The sequence below is a fragment of the Mercenaria mercenaria genome, chromosome 14 (genome assembly GCF_021730395.1).
Source record: "Mercenaria mercenaria strain notata chromosome 14, MADL_Memer_1, whole genome shotgun sequence".
Classification (NCBI taxonomy): Eukaryota; Metazoa; Mollusca; class Bivalvia; order Venerida; family Veneridae; genus Mercenaria; species Mercenaria mercenaria.
Genome location: NC_069374.1, coordinates 37203223 through 37220861, shown reverse-complemented (window position 1 = coordinate 37220861; position 17639 = coordinate 37203223). Strand labels below are relative to the sequence as shown.

General features: G+C 34.0%; 1 protein-coding gene and 1 long non-coding RNA gene across 2 annotated transcripts in view; one reads left to right on the top strand and one right to left on the bottom strand.

Moving 5' to 3' along the window:
- Positions 1-7149: 7149 nt before the first annotated feature.
- LOC128548448 (uncharacterized) lies at positions 7150-7567 on the bottom strand. The gene is made up of 2 exons (XR_008367052.1): positions 7306-7567; positions 7150-7257 (listed from the first exon to the last, which is right to left on the bottom strand). It is a non-coding gene; the product is annotated as an uncharacterized LOC128548448 (long non-coding RNA).
- Positions 7568-16528: 8961 nt separating this feature from the next.
- The window catches only part of LOC123526777 (uncharacterized), a 34180-nt gene continuing 33069 nt past the window's right edge, over positions 16529-17639 (top strand). Inside the window, exons 1-2 of the mRNA XM_053522589.1 lie at positions 16529-16711; positions 17345-17507. Of these exons, the coding sequence (XP_053378564.1) occupies positions 16544-16711; positions 17345-17507 (331 nt within the window). The 5' untranslated portion in view covers positions 16529-16543. The remainder of the gene's footprint in view (positions 16712-17344; positions 17508-17639) is intronic.

Sequence of the window (17639 nt, the reverse complement as noted above, 5' to 3'; positions counted from 1 at the left end):
ACTGGCAATAGGTTATTTAACGGAGAAGTCATATTATACTTATATTGATTTTCATGTTTTAAAACGAATAAATGGATTACAATACTATGAAAAAAGCTATTGACCAGAGCGCTAGTCATGCATTTAGTCTTTCAATACCAAATGCAGTTGAGGAAGTAGCATACAAGGTATTTCATAAGTTGAATGTTTTTTGTTGTTTTTTTATTCACGTATCCTAGATTACAGTGCTCCTAGTTGGAGCTATTGCACCCGTTGTTGTATCGCAGCCGTACGCAGTTGAGTAGTGTGTTTCTTTCTCAACGTATATACCCAATGACCCTGTGATATGGGATAGAAACCTCTTCTTGTTTGTCAATGCTTTACAGTAATAGTTTCTTTGATAGATCAGGAGTCAATAAAGTATCGGTAAAACCTGGGTATTTAATGATTAACAGTTTTTGAACAGCAGCATATTAATAAATGAAACAATTCGTGTGCCATTAAACTATAGAATGTTAATCACATATTTGACGGTTTATTATCATTCGGCAAGGGGTAGTTTCTTTCAGCAGTGCTTTCTTATTCTTTCATTCTGATGTTATCACTTCCATCATTAGTCTATGTTAAGTTTTGACTGGCAGTGGTTGTAATAAAATTAGAGTTACCACTGCCAAATTACAAGTAGCAACTGCTAAATTACACATTAGCACAGCGAAATGATAAGTTACCTCTTTCAAATGACATCAAAGCACATCACATTACAAACTGAAGACATCAGAATGAAAAGTTACCACTAATGAAAAGCAAGTACCGGCTGCCGAATGACAAGTTTCCACAGCCGAATGACAAGCTAGCACAGCCGAATGACAAGTTACCTCTGCCGAACGACAAGTTAATATTGACGAATGACAAGTTTCCCCAGCCGAATGACAAGCTAGCGCAGCCAAATGACAAGTTAATACTGATGAACGACAAGTTAATATTGACGAATGATAAGTTTCCACAGCCGAATGACAAGTTACCTCTGCCGAACGACAAGTTAATACTGACGAATGACAAGTTTCCACAGCCGAATGACAAGCTATCACAGCCAAATGACAAGTTACCTCTGCCGAACGACAAGTTAATACTGACGAATGACAAGTTTCCACAGCCGAATGACAAGCTAGCACAGCCAAATGACAAACGACAAGTTAATACTGACGAATGACAATTTTCCACAGCCGAATGACAAGCTAGCACAGCCAAATGACAAGTTACCTATGCCGAACGACAAGTTAATACTGACGAATGACAATTTTCCACAGCCGAATGACAAGCTAGCACAGCCGAATGACATGTTACCGCTGCCGAACGACAAGTTAATATTGACGAATGACAATTTTCCACAGCCGAATGACCTCGCACTGCGTCATATTATAATGTGACAATATCAGAATGAAAAGGTAGCTCTTACAAATTACAAGTTACAGCTGCCAAATGACATGTTAGCCGCTACAACTTCCAAGTGAAACTATAACAATTTAACACTGCTGAATGATAGGTTATCACTACCGAATGACAAGTTAACCACCGGTGCAGAATGACATCGAACACCTCATAAAGAATTGAAAATTACTACTACAGAATGACAAGTAACAACTCTCGAGTGACAAGTAATATCTACAAACTGCCGAATGAAAACTTACCACGGCCGAATGACAATAATACATCAACGTCGTGTTTGGTGTCCAGTTTGATAAAACAGACGAAAATGTACTTTTAATGACTTTTGTCATCAAATGGTCTGAGTTAATAGAGTTACTGGTTCAACTGGAAGTAGTAAAACAAGTTAAACAAGAATCAATTTGCTTTTGGTTAGTTAAGAAGTGGATTAGTTCTCATACGGTTATGAATGAATTAAAATCATACCGTGTGTGTAATAGCAGATCTCCTCTCCAGACTGCAGACTGTTACTGATAAGTCTCGTTCTATAAAGGTATTGTCCTGTCTTTTATCTACAATCAGTTACCTACGTCATCACACGTGTTCCATTAAGGTACACTGTAAAAAAATACCGTAAAATATTACGGGAAAAGTCCCGGCAGCTGGTTTCCAGGACAGTTCCGTAACTGTACGGGTCGACTGTAACAGTATTAATAACGGGCAATACTGTAGTTACTACGGTACCCAAAAGTTACAGTCTCCCCGTAAATATACGGTCTTGTCCTGGAAACCAGCTGCCGGGACTTTGCCCGTAAAAATCATAAATCATAAATAACAGGCAATACTGTAGTAGTTACTACGGTACCCAAAAGTTACAGTCTCCCCGTAAGGATACGGTCCTGTCCTGGAAACCAGCTGCCGGGACTTTGCCCGTAAAAATATAAAATAACGGTTCCCGCAGTAATTGAGATATAGTGAAAATGCATCAAAATTAACCTAAATGTCTAACTAAAAGGGGACAATATTCATGAAATATTGGTACCAGAGTTATGGACTTTGTAGATGATAAGGTGGAATAAATATTTCAAGTCTGAATCAAATCCATTAGGTAATAACTGAGACAGAGTGAAAGTGCTTCAAAACTTTAACCTGAAATTCTAAGTAAAAAGGGGGATAATTCATGAACTATTTGTGCAAGAGTTATGTCACTTTTGTAAATGCCGTGAGTGATGCTGAATAACTATTTACAGTTTTAATCAAATCTATTTACTGAGATATGAGTGAAAGTGTATGAAAACTCTATCCTGAAATTCTAAGTAAAATAGGGCACAATTCATGAAACATTGATATCAGAGTAATGGACCTTGTGTTTTATGATGTGGGTTATAAGGTAAAACAACTATTTTAAGTTTAAATCAAATCCATTTAGTAATAAATGAGATAGAATAAAAGTGCATCAAAAGTTAACCTGAAATTCTATTTAAAAAGGGGAATGATGAGGAATAACTATTTTAAGTTTGAAACAAATCCATCAAGTAATTACAGAGATAAAGTAAAAGTGCATCAAAACTTTAACCAAAGTGCGGATGCAAAAGAATGCCAACGCCAGGTCGAGTAGGATAGCTCTCTATACTTTGAATAGTCAAGCTAACTAGACAAAACATGCTGAAGTCAGTGAAAAATGGTTGGCGGACAAAGAGTTTAATGAACATATTACTTAGACATAATAAAATAATCAATTTCAAGATTTTTTAAGACTTCAAGATTTTTATTTCAAAGCCACTGCTCATTTAGAGCATATGACATAATAACAAATACAATAATCAAAGAAAAAGAACATACATGTATATTGCTATGTTGGAACATAAAATTTGATGTTTTATTTACTTAATAGTTAGAATAATAAAAAAATATTTACTTCAACATATACTTAATTAGATACATACATCTTAAGAAACATACCAAATTTTGGTCACAAGAATATGATACCTAAATCATATTGCAAAATATATAAGTTCTGTCCAGAAACAATGTCAGTCTTAACTAGAGCTGTCACTATTGGTGACAAATGCTCCCAAAGTAGGCCCAAGAATGCCACAGTTGTATTCACAAAAAAATCACATATCATTTTGTGACCTTGACCTAAGAGACCTCGGTCAAAAATGTGACACATCTTCTCAATATGGTTTACATTTGAGTATACACTAGAAGTTAAAAAGTTTGCTTTTAAACTACATAATTATATAAAACAAGAACTGTCGTATGACAGCGCGCTCCATTATTCAAAGAATTGATTGAAAGAGAGGTCAAAATATTACCAAGAATTTTCAGACAAAAGAAAACAAATAGAACAAGGCAGTCTGAACGACAGCTAAATCCCCCGCCACTGCTATGGATAGTTAAAGGGTAAACCTTTGATTTTAGCTGTGACCGTGACCTTGAACTGACATGGCTGACTCATGAATTCTGCACAACGTCTTGATGAGGTGATCATTTGACCAAAGTTTCATGAAAATCCTTCAAGGGGTTTAGGAGATACAGAGCTGAAACCTTTGACCTTCAGTTGTGACCTTGACCTTGAGTTGACATGGCTGACTCATGAGTTCTTGATGAGGTGATCATTTGACCCAAGTTTGATGAAAATCCTTCAAGGGGTTAAGGAGATACAGAGTGGACACCAAATGGAAGACCTTGACCTTGAGCCGGCATGGCTGACTCATGGGTTCTGCACATCGTCTTGATGAGGTGATCATTTGACCCAAGTTTTATAAAATTCCTTCATGGGGTTTAGGAGATATAGAGCGGACACAAAATGGCAGGCTCAAACCTTTGACCTTGAGTTGTGACCTTGACCTTTAACCGACAAGGCTGACTCATGGGTTCTGCACATCGTCTTGATGAGGTGATCATTTGACCCAAGTTTCATGAAAATCCTTCAAGGGGTTTAGGAGATATGGACCGGACACGATTTTGTTACGGACGGAAAGACAGACGGAAGGACAGACGCAGACCATTCCTATAATCCCTCCGCCACGGCGGAGGATTAATAAACAAACAATGTTCCTGTATTTGTGGATTTTGATAAGTCTTGCACTAAATGGCAATGTGTATGAAAAACTGAACCAATTTAAAAGTGCAGAAATGGCCATAATTTAACCAAGTAGATGACAGAGTTATGTATTCTTGCCTACAGATAGAGACTATTATACTGAACAAGTGATAAAAGTTTCAAAGCCATATGTAAAACACTTAACACAAAATATAAACTGGTACGAAAAACTTAACCAAGATTTCTAAGTCAAAAGGGGCCATATTCAGGAAATATCCTTGATGGAGTTATGTACTCCTGGCCTTTTACTGGACATGGTGATGGTAAACAAGTGTTGAAAGTTTCAACGCATTATTTTAAAAGACTTGACAAAATGTGGACTGGTACGAAATACTTAGCCAAGATTTCTAAGTCAAAAGGGCCATAATTCAGCCAAAATCCTTGATGGAGTTATGTACTCTTGCCTATAACTGGACATGGTGATAGATAACAAGTGTTGATAGTTTCAAAGCTTTATCTTAAAAGACTTTGTCAAAATATGAACTGGTATGAAAAATTTAACCATGATTTCTAAGGCAAAGAGGGCCATAATTCAGCCAAAATTCTTGATGAAGTTATGTGCTCTTGTCTATAACTGGACATGGTGGTGACTAACAAGTGCTGAAAGTCTCAAAGCTTTATCTCAAAATATGGCGCTCCTAAAGTCGTGCAATATTTCCGCTGCAGAACTCTTGCAGATTTCTTGATACAAATCTATGTACCTATAATTACACTTTAGGCTCATAACAGATTATACAATTTGGTGTGTAAAATTTCAACTGAAACTGATCAATAATGTTAAAATTCTCACACTCAATGTTTCAGGTCAGTAACAAAGTACAATGTACATGTAAATTTACAACTCTTTCTTATAATTTCTCTATTAAACATACAATTGAAATATCATGTGTTTTAACAAGTATTCATCAGTCAGGGGTGTAACTGTTTTAAGTTATGTAACCTACAGTATTTCAGTTACTTTTCAAGCCTTTTATAACCTGTATTAGTCATATAAATATATGGTTAACTCAGGTAAGTTATTCAAAAAGTCTTCTTGCTGTATTCACAAAGTGACCTTTAAAGTAAAATTAGTAGCAAACTGTGGTTAATCAAATTCTCTTTTAGTCTGATCATGACCTGATAGCATAAAAGGGATGTTAAGAGTTTTATAGCTTTAAAACTTTTATAAACCTTTATCATCCTTGTGTAAAAAAATTTACTGCATGGCTGGAAAGATAAAAATTCAAGGATTCAGGAAATAATTGCATTAGTCTCATTCAAAATGAGGAATTAGCTAAACACAGGTTTTATGATAACTAAAACAAGTTATGAAAGTATATTAAGCAATAACTCAAATGGGTTATGAACTGCCATATTACAACTTGAAGCAGTTACAACCCTGACTGTTCATACCGTATTTATGGTACATGTAGTGAGGCAAGCATAGCAAGTTCTTCACAAAAGAATATAAATTTAACAAGAAATTATAATAAAAGACTTGACATACAAATATGATTCTTACATCATTAAATCTTGCCTGTTTTTCAGACTTTTCTAGGTAATTTGATATGCTCAAGCAATAAAACTGTTAAACATACATGTATATTATTTTTCTAAACTCTTTTAAACCTTACCCTGCTAAATTTCCATAATGAACTTGTCTATCTTTCAATTTGGACACTACCATTAACAGACTGATTACAAACACTGTATATCATGATCAGACTGCACACATGTGCAGGCTGGTCATGATCTACACTGGTCGCTGAATTAATTGTGTCCAGCATGATACGGGTTGAAAGTACCGGTAATTAAAATTCTAGTGAGTTTCTAGTGGGTTATATCTATACACCTTTTGTTAACGCCATTAATTTAGAAAATAGAATTTTAAAAAATATATAATTAAGAAAAAATATATCTCATTTAGTGATTTGGCGTAGAATAAATCATTGTTTGGAGTTCAGATGGTTTCTTTTCTAGTGCACCGCTATGCCATTTGACGCCATGATGTAATGATTGTGACATCAGAACAGTGAATTTTTTGTATAATGAATTAATAAATCACTTTTTTCAGCGCTTTTTTTTAATAGGAAAATTAATCGGATCGTGTTAGAATTTCATATATCAAATGAAAGCTTCTAAAGGTATTTTTCTTTTACAACACTCAATAAAGGAAGGTATTCCATTCAAAAGTATTAGTGACACAATTCACAAAGGGAATAAATTTTAGATGATAACCTGTTACATGTTGTTCCAAATGAAATGAACTTTGAAAATAGAGCTAGAGCTTAAAAATTCAACCGACATTTACACTTGTATCATGTCTTACTTATAACTTATTAAATTATATACAGATTAAACGATGTAGCTTTGTAGTAAATTGTACACGTGTTAAGTAGAAATGGAACAAGATAATCCTAACTTTTAACAAACTTAGCAAAATCTAGATTATGTAGTTTTGTCATTTCCCAACAAACATTAAAATATCCAATCATATTTAATGGGGTTACCCACAATGGGCTTCAGACATTAAAAAAGATAGCTATCTTTCACTTTAGATATTAAGCTCAGATGTAGAAGATTACAATCAAGTATATAACTTAACCTAATATATATTTATTAATTTTATAGTATATGTACATGTAGAACTACAATCATATACTTCAAATTTTAATGGTAGTACAAATTTATACTGTCTTTAGCTATACATGTTTGCAGTGTGTATTAATTCTAACCTAATGTATAGTACTGTTAATATGCATAAACTTGCTAAATTTAATGTTTTAACAATTCAGGTCTTGTATACCTTTAACAAAAGAAATTTCAAATACAAAGTAGACAAGTCTGTCATCAGATAATGACCAATATACATGATCATGTGAAATGTTACTAGCTTCTGTGGGTTATCAAAAAATAATGCACAGAGACAAACTATGAATATTTTGAAGAGAATGAGTATAATAAGTGTACTTCATACAATCAGTCTTCCTTTGACTAGTTCTACATAAATTAATATCACTTTTTCTCCGAAATGACCTTATGTTGCAAAGGAACTACATGTATATAATATACTATTGATTTTAAATGGTTTGTATAGAATAAGTATAACAAGAGTTCTTAAGTCAATAAATAAGTCTTTCTTTGACTAGATTTGTGCAAATTAATCTCACATTTTTCACAACCAGAATAAATAGAACTAGTTTCAACTTCAAAACGAAAAGAAGTGTTGCAACGATTCGAACAAATTAAATGTTTTCTTGGCCATGTTGGTGAGCTCACACTTGGTCACAAGTTGGTGTCTTCTCAAATCAACAGCTTCCAAGTAAACTTCAACATTTAACATCCTCAAAAGAGAGGACAACAACTTTTTCATTTTATACGTGCACTGAATGATACCATCCCTGGTATACACCTTTGTATATATATCCCTTGTCACACATTGTGGGCTCATTGAAACTTCATTTTCAATGGAGTCAGATCACCTGATATGAACATATCTCTATACACTTCTGCGGTTTTTCAACTTAAAAATATATGAAATCTGTTAACCTGTCCAGCGACAAATTTCACAACATGCAATATTAAAATTTACACTTGTGTCTGACCATTCATGGTAGTTTTCAACTTATAACATACTGATATCACCAATACTGAAGACATTTATAAGAAACGACGCCCTCATCGACAGAACCACCATCATTCCCCTTTCATATCCTCTACTCTTAGAGCATATGTACTGATACTGACAACAATGCTTTTTAAGATCAGTCATGGTTGAACTTCAACTTGAAGAATTTCAGGTGGCTTAACAACCAATCTATGAATCCCAACATTTACTCTTTGTGTAAATTAGTCTAACTAATGATAAATCCGACAGTTTCTTTTATATTGTGACGGTCAAACTGAATATTGCTTTAATTTATCATTACATTAAAAGTTGATGTGAACATACTTTTGAACTTCACAAACTTTGTTGTCTGTTTGTTGTTGTTGTTGCTGTTTTTTTTTTGTTTTGTTTTGTTTATTGATAGTACAATTCTTCAAAGCTGCCTCCAGCTTATTAACGCACACACTCTGCACCCATGAGCAAGTACTACATTTGTTTTCTTTCACAGTAGCCACGTCTAGCCGACCTTCAACATGGTTACGAATATAGTTGGAACGAACCAGAGTCCACATTTATCTGCATTACTCATACAAATACTGCATTTTTCGATGTAAACATTGAGCGGAACTGTTTTAGACAATTAAAATCCAGACAGATGCACTAGTATGTGTGTCTTAAAATAGTTTCTTCCATTCATACGTGCATTTTTCAAACTGTTTGAAAGTCGAATCAATAATGGCGCTATCCCTGAATACACGCCGTTCCAACGGTCTTATACCGTAATCATATACTACGGTCTGTACCCGTTACTATTTAACCGTAAAACCCATTAAATTTTACGGTATTTTTTTACAGTGTATGACCCATCTTATGATGAATATGTCAAATGTTCAAAACAATGTTACAGCAATATACTATATCCAGTGAAAAACTTGTATGCAAAATCTGAACAACTTTTACCGTACTGTTTTTATAAATTTCATGATATTCCCTCAAGCTAGAGTAAAGGCAATTTTCAAAGTGATGGTCACTGTCCGTTTGCAGAGAATTCGTTATAACATTAATTTTGATAAAAGAAACATCAAACTATTGGTAAACAAATATTATTATAAAACATAAATTCTAACACGACCAGCGAATAACTTACATACATGTAGAGCAAAATCTATCTCGGTTAAGAAATAGTAAGTTCCCAAACGTGGTTTATCGTAGAATAACCCGTGTTTTGAGTTATTATGCATAAGAATATATGACGAAGGCCTGAGTGATATATTATTTCGCATAAGAACGAAAACCTCGGGTTATTCTACGACAAATCACACTTGGGAACTTGTTATTTCGATTCTAACACGACATACTAGTATCAACAGTGTAAGAAAAAAATGGTAACTACTTTTTACGACCGTGCTACGCACCTGGATCGGATGACGTCATTGCACGCGAGTGGTTTATTACAGAATAATCCGAGATAGATTTTGCTCTACATGTATGTAGGTTATTTGCTGGTCGTGTTAAAATCTGCAATAACCCACGCGCGTGCAATGACGTAATCCGATGAGTAAACCTATATACCGTTCAATTTGAGAATATGTTCTATACCGTCACCGTTTACCCATAATTCCCGGAACTGCTGCCGCAAAGTTCGCACAGTAAATAATTTTCAGGACGACATTTGATAAAATAAAATTGCTTATGAACGATCTGGTGCCGCATTATCGTTATAGAAATGTGAAAAAAAAAACAACAGATTATTCTTATTCAATCGTATTCTAACGAGTTGAAAATTCGCGGTATTAATGGAATCGGTGTTATTCGGGTTTCTTCATGCCACGAGTTTATCATTATGGATGATTCAAGCGGCCCGCTTTTTTTGTTTCCAATATTGAATAATTATGTACATTATAGTTCAATCATTGTTTTTATCCAATGACAAGGGAGGGATTTTCAAAAAAGTAACCAACTTATTTCCATATTATTTCATAACTGAAGAATTTGATCCACTTAATCATGTAGTAGTTCAAAATTAATGAGTATTTATTGTTCCGCCTACTATGGATTTCCCACATTCAAGGAGGCGGAGCAATTACAAAAACAGGGACTGCATACAAGAAATAATGTGTCTATGTAATAAACGAACCAAATATATAAATAACAAATTGTGTCTTTTAGCTTCGTTTAATGCAAACTGACTTTCATAGTTCAAGTTTGACCTTTCTGCACCTTTCACTCTAAATCAATTACCTCTACTGGTCTAAAAATAAACCAGGGTGCACTTATTTTGTCTTGTTTTATTTATACATGTAGTTGCTTAAATTGTACTGTTAAATAAACCTGCATATTATATTTTCATTGAATAAGAATTTAGCCTTGTGTTCTACAAACTACTCGATAAGTGAGCCGTCTACTATGTATTTATAATAACTAAATTAAAATCTTCCAGCACTGGATCAACCGCTGTTTTGCTAAAGGTAGCACTAAAATGACCTTGTATCAAGTTGTAGTAAACATGTACTTCTCCATCATGAATGAAGATATGACTAGCCAATGAATTCTAAGAGACTGAAGAAGGCGTGGTTTAGTTTATTTCAGAGAGAGCTTTTTGTTTCTTTAACCTGTCAATAAAATGAAATGGGGCGTTAACTGAAGTCGGTTATAGATACACTATTGAACTTCTAGATCAAGTTTTGCCTTCATACGGTCGCTCCGTATCGGCAAACTTATTTGCATTAGATGTTACTAAATGATCTATAACCTATACTTACAGCAGTGTTTGAATAACAATATCATCGCCTAGAAAAGCCAATAATTTCAAAAAATGTCAAAGTAAAACGAATTTAGACACGCTGCCGTAACAAAGTTTATTTATATACATAATTTTATCACTAACAATGTCAAAGATCACCGTGGTCCAGTGGTTACATACATGTTTCACATGCACGAAGTCAGGAGTTCAAACCTCGTCAGATTCTAACTTTTTTTATTTATTTTTTTTTTGCTTTGCTTTAGGCCCAATTACATTTTTTATTGATATTTATCACAATTTTTGCAAATATTGGAACAGAAATCAATAATGTGTATAGTTAACCAATTTTCTGTCTGTAAATTTTGAACATATATTCAAAGGCATGGAAAAGCATATGTTGCTTATCTCACCTCCCTTCTACAGTCTTTCACATACATTGCAACTTCTTTCTCAAAAAATCAATTCATTGACTAGAGTTTTACACTTAGAAAAAAATGTTGGCTATAAACTTGAGAGGCCCCAACTACGATCCCTATCGAGCTAAGAAATTAATTAACCTTAATCATATTTTTTTTTTTTAAAAAAAAGGCCCCCAGACTGTTAGGAGTTAGGTAAATTAAATTTGATTTCTTGAATTTCGACCAAGAGTGTTTGTGTTATGGATAAAATTCTGGTCAAGAACCTTTTAGAATGAATGTGAAATAAGAATTTTACATGTAAATGGTTTGTTTGTCATTCTCACATACAAGAGGTTTACCATAGCTGTATAAGTGGGCCAAAATTTGTCCTAAAGGAGTGTCATTTGACAATATTAATGGCATTTTAAAAGAATTGCAATAGTCAGTGTTTAGGATAACAGGATTATGCAAGTTTCGGTATCTATACTACTAAAGAATAAAGGAAAAACATTAGGTTGAGCGTGATGTTACGCAGGCTTAATATGTAAATTGTTTTTGTTGTTTTTTATTTTGGCCTTTTTTTTAAAACTATTTGTAATATAACAAATGAACTGAAAAGAAACTGTGCATTCCCGGATTAAGAAATTTGCATTAGAGAAACAAATCGACAGCAAAGGCATGATCGTTAGGGTGCATGGCGCCGAGTGTAGGTATGTACCCAAGAGGGTATACTGAACAGTTTTAAATATTAGTAACTATGTAATTGGTGGCCTATGGGTGCATTTTGGGACTAGATTCTTAGCACCCAAATATCACTATTATCTTTAACTCGTGAACACTATCATTGTCTGTCTACTGTAGTCTTGACACATTTGAAGAAATGATTAGATCTACGTTCATTTAAACAAAACATTTTAAAACATTTTCTTTCGTTCATAATATTTATAACAAGAGCAAAACCGTCAGGCTTACTGTCAAAACTGAAAATATCAGAAAGAACACTTCATGCAGAAAGAAGAAAGAATCCGTATGACTAGGTCCATATAACTAAAAGTACCAAATACAAAATCAAATTCAATTACACCTTACATGGCCAAATATTAGAATCAGTACCCAGTGCAAAATATCTTGGAGTCAATATAGCTGAAGTCCTTTCAGGGAATCAACACATAGAGCAAATAACATCCAATGCAAACAAAACATTAGGATTTTTACGTAGAAACATCCAGACTACAAACCAACATATTAAGGAAACAGCCTATAAAACCATAGTGAGACCGCAATAAGAGTATGCCTCTACAGTCTGGAGCCCTCACACAGATACAAACATTGATAAATTAGAAAAAGTTCAGAAAAGGTTAAATATAATTATTCTACCTATGACAGTGTCACCAGCATGCGGAACGAGTTGGGTTGGCAGACTTTACAGGACAGGCGCGACCTAGCCCACTTTCACACTTTTATCTTCCTTCTCACTATCATCTTTTTTGAAGCCTTCCTTTCAGGTAAGAGACCACCAATTGTTTTCCCATAGACTTACATTGTATTATTATGGCGTGTACGGCTTTCCATACATCGAAACATGTATCTCCAACAAGTTTTTCAAGAACTATCTTAGTTCTATCAAAATATCGGACGAAAAACGTATGAATAGTGATACTTTATTTAAGTAATTTTCGTGTGACTGAGATGACCCCCTGTTTACATCATTGACATGGCGGGAGAAATTCGTTTGATAAAACTTTTTTTCAATACACATCAAATGTAGCAAATTTTGTCAAAATGTATAATAAAATACTGTAAATGCAGTGAAAAAGTATCAATTTTGAAAAAAATTATCACTTCCTGGGTTTGTTTACATGACTGACCAATCAGAACGCACAGACGTTACCTTATTCCCAGGTATACACTTACCTCATTCCCAGTAAGTTCCCTGTACTTTTTTGAATTGGTGATCTCTGACCATCAAGTGCTTTTTAAACAAACTTTTATCTGGTTGTGACGCGCAACCCGGTTATTATACCCGTGAGAGGAGTCCCGCCGTAGACATAGACAGATAGGTTTCCTGTCAGATAGGAGGCAGCGTCTAATTTCATATCATTTTTTCAAACAATTGGAAATCTTTCTTGCATTAGTTTTGAGTGATGAATAATTTTCAGCAATCGAATGAAGTTCTGTATTTACTGCGGAGAGAAGTACTTCCTGTCAGACCTGTCCGTTTTATTAACTTCCGACGAAACGTTTGAAATCCATCACCAAGTGTGAAAGTATACTTGCGTTACCGTAAAGCTCGATTCTCGAGCAGGACCTTCGGACCTGCTCTTCGAGCTCGCTATTAAAAAAGAAAGTTTAGAGGTCCGAATTTCCAGGCAAAAGCACACATTGCATTAAAAATATGAATTATCATTATCTGAATACAAATAATTGTAATAAAAGAACATAAACTTTTTAAAACGGTTCAATAATTTCAGATATTTGGCAGCCATTGCAATAACACCACTTATTAAAATTTTTATAGGGCACTGATAGTGTTTCAAAGTTTTTTTTAAGTAACATCTAATTTCACAATATCATAAATGTGAGATCAAGGCAAAGAGCTATAAAAATATTTTATACTTTTTTGATCAAGGTAAATGGGGACTTATATGGTAATATCACAAATGTGAGATCAAGGTAAATGAAACGTTTATGGTAATATTACAAATGTGAGATTGTGGTAAATGGGCATGTGTACGGTAATATTACAAAGTTTCGATCATAGTAATATTATAAGGTACTATCACAAATGTGAGATCAATGTAAAATACGGGCGTATACGGATATATCATTTAAGATTGAATACACTCAAAATTGTAATTTTAAAAACTGTAGAGCCAAAAATGTCTAAGAGTAACATGCAGAATGCCTTTAGATTCAACTTCGAAATTGTGCGGGATGTCTGTACATACAGAAGTACAATATTGTTACACTAACTACAATACGCCTATAGGACTAAACATCAAATATGATGTAAATTCCAATCTTTAAAGTTTATGGTCAAAATATTTAAAATTAACTTCAATGACTTTACCTAAGATTTCGAAAGAGAAGATCTGTTTAAAGAACGCCCTATGTTGTTTGTGGAGCTAACTTTAAATCCTCCAATCAAAGATGAAATATTCGAAGCGCAATGTGGTCATCATAAATTTCGAGTAAATAGTAAGGTATCGGTCACTTTGATTACAGCAACACAAGTTACATTAATTATTCAAAAACATCTGCAAACGGGATGCTAGGCTCGTAGCCTTTATTTTTGTTTATAAGCACCAGTATTTTGTCTCTCGCCTGAGATTTACATAAACAACACAATAGAATGTTACCTTTGCTAATTTGAATAAAGTTTGTTACTGACTAAATAAGTTTATAAAATATGATGAGTCCGTTCTTTGCCGCTCATTTCTGCATTTTGATATTTTGGGCTATTATGGGAGTAAGTGGTAGAGCAGACGAAAAGCAGTCGTCTGGTTCATAATCTTATTGTAGCTCTTGCATTCGGTATCACTTTTACAGCCAATGAAATATATTTGCGAAGAATCTAGGCTGAACTTCGAGGAGGGGTGGGTGGTGGCTGAAAAATATTGAGTGTTGGTTGATTATTTCATGTATATTTTGTTTTAAATAAGCGTGAGTATTATAGATAAACACGTAGTCAGTGGTAGAGACAAAGTAAAAGTTGTTTATAGTGACAAGCCGGATGTTTTTACAACATAAACAATGTAAAAACAAATGAATAACGTTTCGGTTCATAAAGTAATCTTAAGTTTTGCATTTCGTAGAAAATTGTCACATTAACCTATCTTCATAAAGATTTTTAGTCTACTTTATATCTATAGCGGACTTGCATTTATGCATGGTTGCAGATTCTGAGAACGTTTTTTTTTTTCTGAATCCGGGTTTACATGGTATAAAAGGTGAACTTGTTCAGTTAAATATAAAGAAAATAGTGGCCAAACAGGTGACAGGATTTCAGAGAAGTAATCTTACTTGTATATAACTTTTTTATATATTACATTTAGAAATGATACCAATTTTGCTTAATATATGGACTTATTTGGAGTATACTTTTTCGCCAAAATGAACATACGCGGTTTTCGACGCCCGCGTAGTTTTGATATAGAACTTGTCTTATGTAACAGGAATGTTTCTCAATAAACTAATATTGAATTTTCTGACTGATACTGGTATTTCCGAATAAAAGGTTCAGTATCTAACTTTACAACGCTTCTTCTAAATAAATTTGTCAATGATTTAAGCTAACTTTAAAGATGTGTGTGCACATTAATGGATACATGATTCTAACAAAAAGACTGAATGCTTAAAATGAAGCTAAAAAGTGATACTCATTTAAACACAGGCAGACAAATAAAAACTGTATAACGCGCCAGCTAATAATAGTGTTTAATATAAACGTGATACAGATATGTTTTACCAGGAATAATGTACACATATATCTATTTATGTCCCTGGTTTTTACATATCGTGTGATTCATTCAATTAGTCATACACAATAACAAACTGTTAGCTATTAGTAACATGTAGTCATGAATCAAGCTAAAGGAAAAATGTTACATGTCATTTGGAAAAATAGATATCAAAGGAATGTGGAATTAGCTTAGGTAATTTAACCTGGAACATTTGAATATAAATGGTTTATTCTGAATCTTCTAATATTTACCAATTGAATCGCAATGAGCAATTCTGCGTATTTTATGTCTTTATGTGTTGTTTTTTTTGTGTTTTTAGTTGTTGTTTTTTTGTTTTTTTTTACTCGAATCAACATAATTTAAGCGTCTGAAGAAACTTCGAAGCGGCATGGTTTGAAAATGATTAATTGAAAAGTGAACATACTTTACTTTAGACATTATTGTCACTAACTATGTTTTTTGAATACTTTCAGGATATCAAAGTATTATTTGTGTCCAGATACTGGTAACATTCTTACTGCGTATCCAACTTTTGAGAAGGGCCGTTTACTGATGTTGTAAGAACTTGTGGCCCGACCCATTTGCTTATTTTCTTGGCTGTACATGTACATTTTTCTGATATTTGTTATTATAAATGTAAATAGTAATAAGCAATAAAATATGATTAAACTTAACTGTCCAACTTTTTTAAAATTTACTCTTTTCGTCTTCGGTTTTCACACTGCTTTCTGTAAATATTTATATATATATATAGCAGGGCAAATATTTCACCATACCTTTCATTTCTAAGCACATAAAAAAAAAATCTGAAGTGAAGTCAAAACAAATCAATAAAATACCATGTGGATTTTGTTGTCGCTGACACTGATGGGTGGTGCACTGGGCGCAACCCCGTTGACAATAACTAATAGCTGGAACGGTGGGTTTGAGGGAGATTTCACTGTGACGGGCGAGGCCCACAACTGGAAGGTACATCTTGTCTTTGACCACCCGATCAATAAAATTGAGGTGAGTGGTATTTACAAATAACATCTTTTATATTATAACAAAAACATAACAGATGCAAATTGTGTGTCAACTTGAACTATATGACGTGAACTCAGTTATTATACGAGTTTAGCTGTTGGTATTTGAACAAATATGAGTTCCGTAATGACTTTTCAAATCATAAAGGTTGAATTATTAATACAAATAAAATTGTGTAATAAGTAAAATCACATTAAAACTTAAGACTCATTAATAGTCTTGAAGAATATTTTTGGGAATGGCTATTTAAGCAAGCAAAATGCTTTCTTTATTCAAATCTTACGAAGAAATGACGATTAACTCTTAAAAACATTGACTTTTAAAAATATTCAGAATGAATTGATTGCTTTGGAAAATGTCTTTTAGCCATCCGGCAGCTGGCTTTCGGAAGGTCGGTGGTTCTACCCACGTGTCTTTTAGCCATCCGGCAGCTGGCTTTCGGAAGGTCGGTGGTTCTACCCACGTGCCCGCTCGTGATGAAATAATGCACGGAGGGGTACCTTGGGTCTTCCTCCACCTCCAAAGCTGGAAAGTCGCCATATGACCTATAATTGTGTCGGTGCGACGTTAAACCCAACAACAAAAAAATAAATCGACTGTTTGTATTGAACATAGGTATGGAAACTCACTGTAGAAAGTCAGAGTAACGGCGGCAGGGAATTCGTTCTACGTGCTTTGCCTGCATTTGCCAATATTGCTGCAGGTGATTCAGTGACATGTCATTTTGTTGCACGGCAAAATGGGGGCCGAGTTCCACACGGAACGTTCTACGTGGAAGGTATGTGGATCTATCAATAAAAACACAGTAAAGAACTGCCTAAACTGTACCAACATTAAACTTGCATCTACTCAACGATTCCATAAAAAATAACAGACACAATGCAGTATATATTTGTTTAGCTACATTTAC